Raw genomic sequence first — 16,967 nt, forward strand, 5'->3', positions numbered from 1 at the left:
GAGACAGACTGAAGTCCCGGAGATAACATGACGAAATGCTAAACCAAACCCGAAACATACGTTCACCTGCATTTCTACAGGATTTACATCAAAGGAGCAAGAGCAAAATATGAACAAAAATAGCCTGTTTTTCAACAACACAAGAACACAGGCTAGGCACCTCCGGTATACTCTATTAAACGTCTGCACTTACAAAAAAAAAAATATTTTTTTTTGTTAGCCTAGGGGAGGCACTGCCTCCCCTGCCTCCCCTGACCGCACACCACTGGCTATAGGATACAGTATAATACATTGCAACACTCTTGACGACTGAGAGAAATTTCTATTTTTGAGGCATTCACAGCAGGAACAACTTTGATTGCCTTGATTGTAAAGTGCACAGTAGAAACTCAACAGAATCTGCTGTTTCAAACATTATTTTTGATTTTTACTTTTGGTTTGTATTGATTATAGCAAGCAGCTGGTTCAAATCAGACCTTATTCCCACCGACACTCCTCAGTCCAATATTTCCTGCCTTATCCACTGTCCAGTTTGCTCTGTCTTTTACTTAGCCAGTAAAATATCTTTAAAAAGATCCCCGAGGAGCTTTAACACTACAGTTCACAGTACAGGATCCTGTTCAAAAGAACATACAAGGAAAAGCTGACTGATTGAGTTCAAGGTTCCCTTTTCTTCCATCTATCCAACAGTAAAAAAAAAAAAAAACTCTGACGATTCTTGTACATACTCTCTCATAGACTACGACTACTTAAGTGTGCAAACACTATGATCTCATTCTGCCTAACTGACCCAGGTTTGGATTTCGCTGGAACTAGGATTATGATCTTAACACAACAACAAGGCCTCAAACAGGAGTTAGTTTTCTATCTGTTGAATGTGGCAGCAGAATCTCTCCAGAGCTCATCAATCACTCAAGCATCACTGAAGTGAGTGTATGCAGTGTTAAAAGATATACACATATGTAGCCTGGTGGCTGAAGATATAAAGGTTATGTTTTAAACTCATGTTGACACATTAAGCTGCATGTTGCTCTGCTTGTATTTTTCTCTGTCACCAATGAAATGACCAAAATAGATCAAAGCTGTCATCTCAGCATATACCTTCACTAATAAGCATTACCTTTTTTCATCATTATGATTCAAAACCATCCAAACACGTCTTGATTTAAACCAGGTGTGACTGGAAATAACAAAAGCTCATAAAAGAATAAAGAGCGTGATGTTATTATCAGGTCTGCCTTAATTGTTGCTGTCGCAGGATGAAGCTAACAAACTGTAACACAGACTTAGCTGACTGTGTCAAATAACAAATGGCACGTTAGATACAAGTGGAGAGAGAACAAATGGGAATTATATAATGATCACATTTCATTACCCACTGTTATGCCACAGAGGATACCAGGCAAAGCAAACAAAATTGTTTTGATGTCTGTGAGGCATTGGTGCTGGCTCAATGTTTGCAGGAATGCTACTTAGATTTTTATGAATGAGCAGCAACGTCCATTTCGATTTCATCTGGAAGGCAAAGCACACATAAGGTCCCTTTGCTGATTCCAGATTTAACATGGGAGGAGAAATCCTCCCCTTGAAGAGAGCGTGGGGTGGCCTATTGATTTTGGGGAGCTGGCGCTGTAATTGCTTGAGTGCAGAAAGCTGTAAATCAGAGGCGCTGGTTACTCTTTGCTTGTACAAGTGGAAGATTGCTGTGCCAAAGCTGGAGCACGAAACCTGGAGCACAACACGGGACGTGGACATGTTGTGTTTCAGCACAAAGCACTGGAGGAAGCTGGGCACAGACTGACAGGAGCAGCTGGGCGAGGGTTAAAGGTCAACCAGAGTTAATCAGCCAGAATCAGCATCAGATGAGGAGAGAGTAACAGTGTTTGTGTTTGCATACACTCACAATACTGAGGGGAAAACACTTAAATGAAAATATTAAACCTGCTGTAAAATCTGTGAGAGAAGCAGCCTGGCTCTGCAGAAAGAGGGTTAAGTCAACAAAATATCTGATACATAACACTTCATGACTAAAACATGCTGGAGCATGTATGTGTACTCAGCGGGGACACAGGTGGTGCGGATCCCCAGCCATACATCCAGAAGCTTGCAGCAGGTCATGATAAAAATAAACACGCTGCGACTCTGACCCTGACAGGTAAAAGCACCACACCAGCCATACATTACTTAGCACGGCTGCTCGGCCAATCACCGGCCAGCTGGGCTCTCACACAGAGGCACAGGTGCACATCAATTTTTAAAGTCATGTTGACAAAAGCTTTCAAACTGCTGTGCTAATACAGCCCACATTTTTATAGCAAAGGTGCAGAATGTAAGAAAAAGCCATGTGTTCAGCAGCTGGAGGCTGAAAATCCTGAAAACATGTTCCTCTTTCTATGCCATATGTGCGTGTGTGTGTGTGTGAGAGAGAGAGAGCCTCTGTGCATTTCCAGTAGCCTACTGATGCTGTGTTTATTCACAATGACAGAAAGCCTGTTTGAGAAAAAGTTAACTGGCATGTTTTGGGGTTTTCAGGTGACCCATGTCCACAGGCTATAAAAAAATGGACATTTCAGTGACATCACCCACTGATTTCTGAAGCAAAGATTTAGAGCCAGTCACTAGAAGTCACTTTGGACTTGCTTTGCTGCCTGTATGATCCCCGCCTGTTCTCTTCCCAGTTCTTCACAACAAGAAACACAAAGTAATGCTTCAGTTTCACTTTTACTTTTCTGTGTGCGCTCCTCTCGCCACCCCTCCCATCTCCATGTGCATCTGCGCTTTCTTTCATGTTTGTGTTCATTGAGTGCGAGTTCTGCTTCAGAATGACATCAAAGCAGCTTTTAATGTGACCTGGCTGTTCAGACCACTGTCTCATTCCAAAAAATCTGTTAACTACAGTAGGGCTGCAGCTATCGAATATTTTAGTATTCGAATATTCTACTGAATATCCCATCGATAAATCGAGTAATCGAATAAAATACATTTTTGTTTGGTTAAAGAGCAGTTATTTTTGGAATGAAAATTTTTCTCTTTAAGAAATAGAATTTTCTGATACGGCATGTCAATATGAGCACTTGCTTTGGTAGCTCCAAAATTTGTAAACACACTTTGACACATTTTTTGTGCCTTGTACATCTCATCAAATGTTGCGGACCCAAATGGCACCCGTTTCGTAGAATGACCCATTAGTCTCCAAATGTCTCGATTCCTCGAGGCGGAGAAAATTACTCAAGTATTTTTTGTAATCGAGTACCTTGAATCATTCGAGGAATCGTTTCAGCTCTACGCTACAGTGTGAGCAAAGCCTTATTGGACAAAGCATGAGGCCTAGATTGGTCTGACTAACAGCCAGTGTGCTCACCCTGTCAGCTGGATTCCTTATCCTACGAAACTTGTGACCTAATTATCTTTGAAGCTTGCACAGTATGCAGTTAGGGAGAGAAGAGCTATTAACACCAAAATTATCTTTACCTCCAAGCTGAAAACATGTTAATTTCAGTTAAGATAGTCTTTGTAGAACAGGTGTTTATTTACTTCGGGGGCTTTGCAGCAAACCTCAAGTGGACACTTGAGGAACTGCAGCTTCTCCGTTTGATTCATTTCAGGATCAGGTCTGCTGTTTGTCCATGTCCAGTCTGGTATAAAGGAGGAGGCGGGCTTTACAACATACTTCTGCCTGTCACCAGGGGAAGTTATAAAAGAGTGTGTGAGATATTTATTAACATGTCTATCATCATAACATGTCTAAGTGTGTGTGTGTGTGTGTGTGTGTGTGTGTGTGTGTGTGTGTGTGTGTGTGTGTGTGTGTGTGTGTGTGTGTGTGTGTGTGTGTGTGTGTGTGTGTGTGTGTGTGAATGGTTGTTTGTCTCTAAGTGTGAGCCCTGTGATAGGCTGGTGACCTGTTCTGTGGTGTGTGTTCCACCTAGCACCCAATGACAGCTGGGGTAGGCTCCAGCCCCCCCTCAACCCCAAAATGCTAATGCATGTCTGGATCAGGGTTATTGTAGTAAACGAAACATTACAAAAGTTTTACAAAACATTACAAACAATAAAAACAAAAAGGAGGCTTTACGGAGAAAAAAAACAAAACAAAACAAAACAAAACAAAAAAAATTCAAACTGTATTGTGAGTTTAAAAATCTAACTAAAAGACACAAAAATTATAGAAAAATGTCCATAGCTTTTGTCTTTGTCAATCTATATCATACTTAAACCCACTTTTTGGGTGAATTTTCAAATTTCAATTTTTTTTCCTGCCCATTTCACACCAGTTGTCATATGTACATAAGCCAGAATGCATCTGCACAAGCCAGCATGCAGCTGGCACCTGCACTTTGATTGCTCTTTGTAACAAAGAGCCACATGAAAATCACAAAGAAGTCAAAATTCTGGATGTCTCCAATATTTACTCTTTGTTTACTGTGTTGCATTTTTCTTCTTCGTTGGATTTATTAGCAGGGTACACTGTGTTGCGCTGCTATGGCATCACACTGTCATTTAAATGATGCGGCTATCAGATTCAGGCTTATACGCCCCGTACCGCGAGAGGGCACGGATGGCTGTGGAAACAGGGACAGGACCAGAATTAACTGAGCCAGCCCATACCAAACCATACTGATCTAAACAAAACAGGGCTTATGGAGACCCCACATGTTTCTCTGAAGGTCCCTGCTCTGTGCACAGTGTGGGTCAGCTCTGGATCAGCTTATTTTACTACAAACTGTTTGACTGATGAAAAAAGGGGAAGTCATCATGTTTGATGAGAACATAATCTCATGTTATCACAGCCTCCTGTTTAACATCAGCAGCCATGAACACACCAGCTCCCCGCAACAATACACATGCTAGAAATCATTCAGTCAGATTGAACTCACTTTGCTTCAAAACGTATCATTAAAGAACCACACGGTTCCCTTCTCCTCACCCTGTATCCGCCATGTTTCCCCTGTGTGGTGCAATAATTCTCACTTTGTGTGGAGAGCAGCCATTTTACTCCCTCTAACCAGGGAGCCAGGGGTCACCAAAACCAACGGACATGAGCACTTCAAGCTGCACACTTCCACCAAAATACCATGTTTCAAAAGCGGCTTATTCCCAAAATGCTGCACCCCAGACGAGCATTCCTCCAGTCAGAGAAAAAGAGGATGAACACCGGCAGGAGGGCAATAAAAGAAAGAAGCTTTTGTTTCCCTCCATATGGGAATCACTTTCTAACACACGCTGACATAACAGGTCAGAGAGTGTAAATGTGCTCGTCTTGTAAGAGGGCAGAAGCCTCATCTGCGGTTAAACGAATACTTGGTCAATAATTTATCATCTTAACCCTGTTTCAGCCTTTCGTATACATCCTTTAATGAATAAATGAAGCAGACAGCATGTAGACACGGCTGCTACACAGTAAATAACTCACAGAATAAAAGCAGTAATACCTTCAGGACGCTCCTCTCCCCTCACAGGGAACAAACCTTTCAGGTAAAACATTATTTCTCGAACCTCTCACTGGAGGAATGATCTGCGTGCTGTTTAAAGCCCCAGTGAGAGCCTCGCCGCTCCAAACACAATTGGCTCCATTTTTTTTATGCGTCTGTCCTACATTTATTGTGTGTCAAACAATTTAGTGAACTGCCCAAGGCTTTGACTTTTACAAGTTGCTCTTAATATCGTTTAATATCAACTAATGATATAGGTCACGACTCATTTTGTCTCGACGGCAAAACATCTCTAATACTTGCAGTGCTAAGGCCGGGTGTCACGCAGAAACATCGTTGGCAGCAGAAAGTCATCTGGGATCAATAATAAGAAGGATTCAGTTATTTTCAGTCTACACAGCTGCCCTCACACTGCAGAGCTGCTTTAAAGCTCAGAGATGATGCTTTAAGTTAATAAGTCATTTTAAACTAAAGCAGAGAAGGAGGAAAACACATGGGTAAATTTACACATCCCAGAGAAGTCTTAGAGTTTAAGTACTCTCAGATTATCAGGAAAATACTAAAGATATCAGATATAAAAGCTCTGATGGGCTGCTGTGGCTCACTGGTAGAGTCATCATCCCTCAATTTGAAGCTCTAGGGCAGTGGTCCCCAATCCCCGGGCTGTGGACCGCAACTGGTCCTAGGGCCAATTGGTACCGGCCACACATAAAAAATACTCAACATACATTATCTCAGTTTGATTTATTATCTGATTCTGAACAATATTTTATTTTTGCAAAATGACCGGATACCTCTGTCATACCCATGTCATGACTCATTCTTGACGCCAAACCCCCTAAACTAGCAAACAGACAAAAATACAAATATCTTTGGAAAATTTCTTTAGGCAGGCTACAAGAGCCAGCGAGGAGACAGAAGAATAGCCGGTCCGTGAAAATATTGTCTGACATTAAGCCGGTCTGTGGCATGAAAAAGGTTAGGGACCGCTGATCTAGGGTTTGATCCCAGCTCCAGCAGTCATATTCCAGGGTAACCGATCATAACCTTGAGACGGCAGGGATGTCAGGGGCTTTGAGGGGTGGAGCCTGCAAGCTAAACTTTTCTGATTGGTGAAGCACCATCAGTGTTTTTATTTACCCTTCCCTCAGACCACGATAAGATGACCCCCAGCTGTGATCGACTTGGCTTAATAACTCCTAAACAGTGGTTTTCTTTGAGCCTGATGGTGTGAATGTGTCTCTGTCAGCTCCAGGTGTTACAGTTTTTTTTTTTTTTTTTTTCTAGAGTTATTTTTTTGGCTTTTCATGCCTTTAATCATAGAGGATAGGACAGTGGATAGAGATGGTAACAGATTGAGAGTGGGAATGACAATATGATAAAAGTGGATGATTCTAGCATGGCAGTCGCGAGTACTGACAAAAGCCACATTTGTTTATTGTTTTTTTAGCTTTACATTTTAACGTTTTGGTGTTTCCTTACCTCTAAATGAGACCTGACTCTATGTAGTGCAAAACATAAAATGATGTGCTGAGTCCGTCTTTCAGTCATTCACAATCATAGCTGCGAATCAGCAGCGCCCGTGCATGTGAGTGGGGGCGTTGCTTTGAGGGAGCCCAGGGGAGGGGGAGGAAAGGCTAGGAGGAATCCTGACGAGATGCTACATTCAAATTCATGCTAGTTTTTCAGGACTGCCAACCCTGCCTTTAAGTTTCAGTTTCTCTTTTCTAGTACAAATTTAAACACACTAACAAACATAATAAATCTCGCTTTGAAAATTGGAAATGTATTTATTTCCATTTTGTGTCATTTTGTTTATGCGTGAGAGGAAGTGTGTTTGTAAGACCCTGTGTGTGACGTGGCTCTCTATAGTACCACAGTCTTTTTTGTGGCTCTTGGTTCCTGACTGGTTGGCCACCCCTGCACTAGGCCATCTGCGCCTCATGGTGTTGCGGTAAAAAAAGAGGGACCCTGTAAACTGGAGACCTTCAGCTAAACATGTCAGTTGATATCCAGTTTACAACCGCTAATCACAACACATAAGAAGTCCTAGTTTAGTTTTATTTACATACATATGTGTGTCCAGTAGGGGAGGGAGAAAAAAACTTACAAAATTAAATTGATTTTTTGTTTGGCAATATCAAAATCTGGATTCTTTGTCAAAAAATTGATATTTTTTTTTCAAAATCAAATTCTTCATTTCAGTCTTTGTTTATAAACTGGACTGGAAAAACCACTTTTCTCCAGCAGAGGGTGAAATGTTTCTCTAACACACGAGATGAGCATTTTCTGGGGAAATATGGCTCCTGATATAATGTGACTTTTTCATATGGTCTGGAGTAAATAAAGCAAACTAAAAATCGTAAAAATTGTAAATATCAAAAATCACAATTTCAACTGAATCAGTGTCCCAAAAACCATAATACAATCAAATTGCAAGAAAAGCAAATCACACCAATCTTAGTGTCCAGAGACACTAGGATTGAACGTTGGTGTCTATCACAGGGATTTCTGAAACAGTTTCAGCCTGTGTCAGCTTTGTCTCAAGTTCTTGTCTCTTTTCAAACAGACTAACTGCAGTGTTGCACATAGCTACACCCGACAGTTTTTACTTTCTATGGCATCGTAACTGAGAAATAGACTTTGTCGCCGACTTACTGCCCTCTACTGGTCTGGTGGTGTGTTGCAATTACGTTTATTTCTTTCATTTATATGTCACTGATCTGGTTTGCATAATCTTCACTGACTTTTTTACTTTGGTAAAAACGGAAACAACGGACCACAGGAGCCATTAAACTCCTGGACGAGTAATAGTGGATTTCTAGTTCCTGAAACTAAAAGCACTAAAAAGAACCTCACCCTTGATAGTTCACCTCTGTGTTTACTTTTGTTTTCTTGGGAAACAGTGGATTGCTGTGTGTGTTTGGGCACAATAAAAAATTTAAAAACAAAAGCGTGTGTATTTAAATTATGAATCTGGCCAAAGAGCTTAAGGACATAACGTGCAGGGGCGTTCTTTCTGTCCTCAAAGTCTGAGTTTAAAGAGTTAATAGGACTATGAAAAAAAACTTTGATGTAAAAATAAAGTCCACGTGTTCACTATCAGTTCAAGATGTCCAGAATCAGGTTTTTGTAACATCTACAGGAGAAAATGAAATCTGACACTGGCACCAGTATCAAACATTTGGTCTCAATCCAAAACTTGCTACTTCAAGTTATATTAAAAAAAAAGTATAATACGTCTACTTTTCCCTCTCATGTATGTCATTTACTCCACAGGACATCTTTAACTGCACTTTACTTTGACTGCTAACAATGTAGAGACACAATTACAACTACATATACAACACAGGTTCAGTTTCAGCTCTGGTATTTATACACCTTGAGTTATGTTTGTTCCTCAGAGAGTTTCACACTGAAGGTGAACACAGACTTAACCTGCAGATCTGTCTGCACCTGTGTTCTTAAAATGATGAACACCGTGTACTCTTACAGCTCATGCCAGGTTTCCTGAGGATAACACCCATCCAATGCCCATAAAAGGACATGAGACTACAGCGGCATACGCACAAACACTCAAATCACACAGGACTTAAAGGAGAAGTAGGGAGACATGTTAGTGTGAAAGATTTAAGTTCTGTAAGAGCTGTGTGTGAGTGTCAACACTTTTCAGCTCTGCAAAGTGAACAACAAAGAAACAGATTCGACTTATTGAAGATTAATGACAAATGATACTGCAGTTTGTTTCATTTACTGATGATACAAACTTGTTTTTTGCTTAGGACATGAGTTAAAAACTCTAACAGGAATTATTGTAAATGAAATGGTTAAATTAAAAGTATGGGTTAAAAAAAATACATTCTCCTTAAATTTGAATGAAAGTAAGTTTGGTATGTACAAACTGAAAACAGATTGTAACATTTCTTCATCCATAGATGGAGCTAATATTGAAAAAGTGTCTGACTTTTTTTTTCTTTAAGGTTTGATCATGGTTGCAAAGACAACTTGAAAACAGAAGTTCATTTCCATAACTGGTGTTAAGTTGTGGGGTTATTTAAACAATGATTGATTTAAAGAGCTGGGATCAAATATTTCAGTTTCAGAAAATGTATGAGAACAAATTTTAAGTTATATTTTCCTTCTTATTCCTGAGGAAGAAAAGACTGAATTGTCAGATTTGTGTTACATTGGCCTGGTACTAATTCAGTGATTGTAAATGGACAAATCATCCAGAAATGTACTTTTTTTTTTTTTTTTTTAAATAAGGGGCAGGCAAAACAAGATTTAATCTTCTCCCTGCTCTATTCTGTTCATGGCATAAGGTGTGAATCTTTTTTGTACGTTTGTTTGTTTGTGAATATGCTTTTACATGTACAGAATAAATTAATAAATGAAATGAATTTAGAAATGTGAACAGAGGATAGATCTGATGTACCACAGACTCAACAACAGTGTCATCAGAAAATGACCTGCACCTGATTTAGTGAAATCAAATATTTAGATTTTATATCTGAAGAGAAATAAAAGAAAAAAATCACAGGAAAAGAGGAAGCAATGCTGCCCACTTCTCACATCTGTTTTTTTTTTTTTTTTTCAGGTTGCGGTTTGCTTTTTCTCTGGGAATGCTTGCAATTAGACATGCACCAATCGATCAGATCGGTGCAGATTTCCTTACTTTTGGGTGATCAGTGATCGGCCCATCCTTACATATGAAACTGATCTTATATTCCTCCAGGAAGGTCTGACAGCCAGCCATTGTTGCTTTTTTGCTCTGAGACCTAAAACTCAGGACACTTTTATTGGTTGTTTAAGTTAAAATATAGTTTTTATTGTTTCACAGGCATTCTTCAAAGATTTTCAATAGAATAAGATTGGAACATTGAAGGTATATGCTGTCAGTTATAAAGCGGTATCAGCAGGTCAGGCTTTTTAAAGATCGGTGATCAACCAGAAAATTGCAATATGCCTGTATGTATTGGTTTTAGAAAATAATGGCCAATAGTACAAAGATTTTTTGCGACTCAGTCTTGAAAAGCTAAAATTTAACCAGAGATGAGCCAAAACAGACAGATTGTTGACTTTACCGCACCCTTTTCTTATAAAATGACCAAAAGTTTCAGCAGCTCATGTCAGAGTTTTAACTGTTTCCTTTAAGTCCGGTTTTTATCTACATCAGTGTATCAAAAACAGTCAGCCAGCTGATTTTTCCCTCTGTGTTTCTTCTTGTTTATGATACTATAACATGTGATAGATCCCATAATCAACTAAGTGCAGGGTGAAGAATAAAGGGAAAACACAGTGGTCAATAATTACTCTGGAGTATAAGCCGTAATACGTGCCTCAGTCGGCTTTTGAGTGTTTGTGGTTTTGGTCTTATAAATCAATTCTAGTTAAGAAAACTTTGGAGCCAGAATCTTCTAAAAACTGCTTAAAGGCTTTTAAAGAAAAATCCACCAAAGAAAGAAAGAAAGAGGCCCATTGTGTGTGTGTGTGTGTGTGTGTGTGTGTGTGTGTGTGTGTGTGTGTGTGTGTGTGTGTGTGTGCACACAGGCGTGAAGGTGTGTTGCTCTCCTACTTGTGTTGCTCGTGGTTTGTACGGCGAGCTGCTCTCCAGGTCAGCCAGGATGCTGGTGAGGGAGTCGATCTCTGCGTCCAGGCTGGAGCGTCTCTCCTCCAGGGTCTTCTCTGGGCCTTTCATCTGCAGCACGTGAAGAAAGCAGAGAGGAAACTTAGTGGAAACAGCCCGCCATGACACCTCAAGTTTAGTGCTTCTTATTTTTGTTGCACTCCAAAGTTGAGGACAGATAATCATCAATGAGGAGTATTTCTGACTCGGAGGAGCTCGCAGACATTCTCTCCAGCTTTTTTCTTCTTTTACACTTCTTTCTCTTTGCATTACAGTTTCTGAGTTCACGTTTCACCTTGACCTCAGACAATCCTTTTGAAAGCCACACATCAAGAGCACAGACTTCTCTGTGAGAGAAACGCTCTGAGAAAGAAGAAGCGATGTATTGTCTGAGAGACAACTTTCATAACGCAGTGCACTATTCACCTCCTGCTTTTCAGCGCACTTGGATTTACAGTATCTTATTCTTCATGCATTATTCATCACAATCTCTTTCAGCAGGATTTCAAACAAAAAGGTCAATTTTTTTAAAATTAAAGTCAGATATTTTTTATTCCACTTTTAAAAAGCTTCTCCATAAAAGATGATAAGCATTGGTGCGATTTTTATTTAACGAGTTTATTGTCAGAGGAGGCTTGAAAGCGTCAGTAACAGGATCACTTCAGCACTCTGAGCCCCCACTGATTTATTCATCCACAGATTTTTAGTTTCACCTCAGAGGAAACCCAGCTTTAAAATCTCAGGAACCAAACTAAAATCTTAGAAAATAAAGTGGAAACTGGTGCTGAGAAATCTGGAAAGTGGTGAAAGTGATTTGACCATTAGTGACACTGGGTTTTCTACAAAAATTCCCGGGAATTTCTCCACGGAATGACGGATTTATTTTTAGTCTTCTGAACTATGCTGCAACTGCAAGAAGACTTCTTGCAATTTGCCTGCGGGGGCTTTTTGAGTTGGCTGGATCAGTGACTGCTTCTTATTCTAATGTTATGTGTTTGGATTACCTGTCACAATCTATTACAGGCAGGGCTTGCCTCCATTTGGAGCCGAGCCGCTGCTTAAAAACATCTAAGGCAATCACGAGCGGGGGGTAAACAAAGCAAAACACTAATGGCTTGTCTCAAATCAACACAGAGAGAAACAGGCAAACTTGTTTAACGGTGATAACGAGGAGGATGAAAGGAAACATTGCAGACTTTGAGATGGTTGGCGTGCAGAGCGTCATAAAGCGGTCCTGATGAGAACGAGCGGCTTCTGCTAAAGGTTCCCGCATTAACGCATCACAAACCAGACGTCTGAAGGGAAGATTTCTGCCTTCTTCAGAGGAAACACCACTTCATCTCCGATTTACTCACTGAGTGTGTTCACGCTCTCCACCGAAGCTCAGAGAGACACAGAGACACTCTGTTTGATACCTGTCTTCTTTTTATGAACAAGCACAGCGTCCTTCTCTGACTACAGGACAAGGACTCCTGACATTTTTTCTGACCTGAGAATTCTTGTTGTGCTTTGCAAAAGAAAAGACACGATGACAGCAGATAAAAGGACAGAGTTTAAACACTTATCGCTGATTTTCCTTTGAATGTAGACTCTGTAAAGATGGTAGCTGACCTGTGATTCTATAGATGATATTTTTAAAAGTTTGATATTTTAATCATAACTGTACAGACTATATTTAAAAGAAAGTTTTCTTCATAGAAATTCAGTTGGATCATTTTATAATCAGAGTTGATGAAAACTCGTCAACAAACGTCTCCACTCGTCTGTAAAGCCGGTGTACCCCTCATATCTGAGGTCAGCTCTGACTCACTGTGCCAGCGGGATGAAAGATGGAGTGACACCGTGAAGAAAGCTGCTCAGAAGGAGTTCACCAGAGTTATGACGCATTTATAGGAAATCAATTATCAATGCAGCAGAAACATGAAACAACAAACAGCTGAGAAATGTGTCACTGTGTGTGGCGCTGATGTCATAAAAACTGTGATAGGATAGTCTATAAAACAGAGTAAATGTTTGACCTTAAGCAGAGATGTCAAGCATCCCTCAGACTGCAGGTTACAACGTTTTTATTCTTTATATTCATGTGTATTATTATACATGTGATAACTTTGATTTGTTTGAAAAGGAAAAAAAAAACATTTAAAGGCACAGTGAGGACTATTTGTTGGACGTTGATTTCAGTGGCACCTCACCTGTGAATCTGTCCTGTTTTTCTGGGGTTAAAAAACTCAATTTCCCATGAGCACCATCACCAACTGTTATAAATGCTGCATTCAGGGCTTGACATTAACTTTTTTGCTCACCAGCCACTGTGGCTAGTGGTAATTCTGAGTTACTGGCCACTCAGTATTTTCACTGACCACAATTTGTTGGATAATTATGTTCAATATGATTAAAGCCGATGATGACATGCTAAAGTTTACTTAAAAAAAGACTTACAACCTCTTTAAATGTAAATGACCCCTATGCACACTCAAAACAAGACTACATCAATGTTAAAATCCACAGGTCCTTAATCAGGTATTCAGCTCTGATAAAGTTGTGTGTAACATTGTGCTCCTTTCATATGAAAATATGCAGTCTATTAAGACATAGTAGTTGAAATAGCAGTTTGTTATTGCTTATAATAAAATGGTAAAGGGGATTAATTGAACTGATAAAAACTCGGCAAGAGACACTGTCTGCTCAAATATTTATTAACGATTGTAATCAGAAAATCATTTCTTTTTCATGAGAATGACAATGAAGGAGAGGTAAATTAAATTTCCTTTCATCATCAGAGTCATCTTTTTGCTTGTCTCTCTGCTCCATGTTTGAGATGAAATTCAACCCACCAAAGTGGCCAGTGGGAGCGGCGGTGTTACCAGCCACTGCCGAAATCCACCCGCATTTGGCCGGTTGGCCGGTGTTAATGTCAAGCCCTGGCTGCGTTCCATTTGTACTTGGAAGTTGGAATTTCTGAGTTCCAAGTGGGAACGATCAGCTGGAACGCCCCCCCCACGTTGTAATTTCCATAAGTCGGATCACCCACACCACCCCCTGAGTTCCCGGTAGGAAATTCCGAGTTAGGGGGTAAACAGTAATTAAGCTCCTGTCAAATTCTTTTTATTTTCGAATCTCTGAATAGTGTTTGTCGCAATAAATCAGCCGTATATATCATAGACTGTATACTGAGTGGACAGCTTGGCTGCCATTTACTATTGTACAATTTTGAAGACAAAATTCCCCCGCCACAGGGGACTCTCTGGAGAGTCTAATCACTTCCTGACTCTACCTCCCAACATATTTTACAATCCCCCCCAAAAAATCACAAGAACAGCAGCTGTCAATCATTATTAAATGTGACGTAAAACCTCATTTTTGACCTGGTATAACTCATAAGAACTAAACTTTTCAGAACAAAGAGGACTTGGGTACAAAGCAGCCAAATGATATCTTCAAATCACCACAACAATCTGACATAAGAAACATTTCTACAAGGTGAATTTATTTGTTAGAGTTTGATCAAAGCTCACCTGGAATGGCTGGAGAGCTGTTTTTTTACCTATGCTGCAGCCAGCCACCAGGGGGAGCAATTTTGTGGCGACCTCACTTCGAGCCGAGCAAGATGACGTCCATTTTTTTTTTACAGTCTATGGTATATATATATCCCATTATTTAATGTTTATATAGAGAAATACTGCTGATAAAAGCAAGTTTTTCCAACTTGAAAACTGGAACGCTGAACTCGGAGATGACGTCATTCTAAGTCCTGAGTACAAATGGAACACAGCACAAGACATGAGTCTTACCAAGGCGTGTATTTGTTTTGAAGTGGATTAACTGTCTTTAGCTTTACTTTTCTTTGTTCAAGACAGCTTTCTCCAGAATGCAAAGCAATGAGGTCATGTTTTTATTTGTAGTTGCGTGGAGCTGTTTGAAACATGTCAACAATCAAACTTTGTAAACTCAGTTTTTAGTTTAGTGTCCTGAAAGTGAGCAGACTGTTTAGTGTTCCTCACAGCCCGGTGCCCTGAGACGAGTCTGTGACGTGAAATTAGTGGATCCTGGTTCTGTCCTACCAGAGCCCATCTACCAACTCCAACCTCACCAAGCAGAGCAAACGTAACCTCACTCTTCATTTTATTGATAGACTCAAGTTTGAACAGACCACTGCAGAATTACTGCTGTGCCGTAATCAATCTGGTCCTGCTCGACCCGACCAGGAAGCTACGAAGTAGCATTTAGGAATAACATACTTTGGTGGAGATAATCTCATTTTAAAGTGTGGATTATGATCAGGCATATGTCAAGACGGGAGATTTTTTCAAGATCACTTAGAAGCTCCTTACAGTCCCTTTAACCCGTGTTTTAGCCTGTGCTCTTCTGCTGTACTTGGTATCATCTTTTAAATCTCTTCTTAAAACCCAATTTAATGGTACTGCTTTTTATTGACCTTTTTTATATTGTTTTATGAATTGTTCTATTGTTTTATTTATATGATCTTGGGTGTATTGTGTTTTATTGTGAAGCACCCTGTAACTTTGTTTTGAAAGGTAATGGATTGGATTTAACTTTCTTCTGCTCTTCTGTCCTTTTTCTTTTTCACAGTCCAGCTCCAGTGTCCAACATCACTATGAAACTAATCCAAGAAATCGCTCACAGAAGAGAAAAAGGACAGACCTTGCTTTTAAATATATAAAAGTCACACTAATTCAACATCACTGATGAAGTCCTCACAGAGCCTTTAATGTGTTTGTTTCATAATTATTTCCAATTAAAATTCTGTTCTTTAGTTTCAAGGAGGAAGAGGGGGTTGTCTTCTTATGATTCGACTTGTCCTCCATTTTTTTTTCTGGTACAGTGTTTGAATACAGTATTAAGTCCACAACTTTTCATACCATGTGACAACCTTCACCTCACACAGCAGAAAATATCACCTCATGATTAAAAGTGACCTGGAGTCTTCTTTATGAAACAGTGCAAAGAAACTAATGCTAAAGCTGTATGTACGCTCAAAACAAAGGAGTGATTTTTTTTTTTTTTTACAAAATTAGACAGATTTATAAAACTGTGTGCATGTACACTTTAACAACACAGTCTTTTGACAAATCACAATCCTCCTGCGTTTCTGAAAAGGTCATCAGGCATGTCACAACTCAAGAATGCACAGCTTTGAGAATTATGTCTCAGGAAAGCGTGAATACCAGCAAAACGAGCGTTTCTCATTCTGTGAACGCTGTAAACACAACCTCATTAAAAGACACAATCAACTACCTTGTTGGTTTTCTTTGAGCAGTGAAAACTAAATATGAGGTTGGCTCTGGAGGGTCATTTCAAACTGTGTGTAAAGTTTACAGCTTGTCCTGTGATAGCATCATAATCAGGTGGCTTATTCCTCATTTAGGATTTAACTGAACCCTGCACAGCCATGACAAATGCAGGTTGATGAATGTCGCCGATGATTTGTAGAAAGTAGTGTGTACAGGTTTCAGAGTGACGTTCCTAGTGGCCAAAGAAAGACCGCTCAGTGTCTGACTTCAGCACAGCCTTTGCTAATTGGAGAAAAGTGAAATGTAACAAAAGGATATCTGTTGAACTTATGCAACATCATGATCTGATGAAAACTCGTGAGAAATTTTCCAAAGAATATGAAAACTTCTCGCTGCTTCAGCGACTCTTCCTTCAGAACCGGCGGTGGTTAATAGCCGTGCTTATTGGGTTTAGCCTCGTGTTTCCCCTGTGAGATAAAATTGTGTAATTGTCCTCACACTGTGCAGAATAAACCAGTCGTGAAGCTCCGTATTTGACATTAAGGTCATGACATCCAATTGACAGGATGCAGTTATTTATTGACTTTCCTTCCACAAAGAGGGGAAATTTACTCTCATTGCGTAACTCCTGTACATTATACAACAGTCAAACTCATAAAG

The 16,967-nt window shown here is 39.9% G+C and overlaps 1 protein-coding gene across 2 annotated transcripts in view; it reads right to left on the reverse strand.

The window, feature by feature from the left end:
• lpp (LIM domain containing preferred translocation partner in lipoma) overlaps nt 1-16,967 on the reverse strand; it is a 259,259-nt gene that overhangs the window by 133,955 nt on the left and 108,337 nt on the right. For both annotated transcript variants that reach the window (XM_074668419.1, XM_074668420.1), the window contains one exon: nt 11,005-11,127. In XM_074668419.1, the coding sequence (XP_074524520.1) occupies nt 11,005-11,127 (123 nt within the window). The remainder of the gene's footprint in view (nt 1-11,004; nt 11,128-16,967) is intronic.

This window comes from Halichoeres trimaculatus, unplaced genomic scaffold, assembly GCF_033239565.1.
Source record: "Halichoeres trimaculatus isolate MK-OKI-2021-1 unplaced genomic scaffold, fHalTri1.1 fHalTri1_scaffold_4, whole genome shotgun sequence".
In the NCBI taxonomy this organism is placed as follows: domain Eukaryota; kingdom Metazoa; phylum Chordata; class Actinopteri; order Labriformes; family Labridae; genus Halichoeres; species Halichoeres trimaculatus.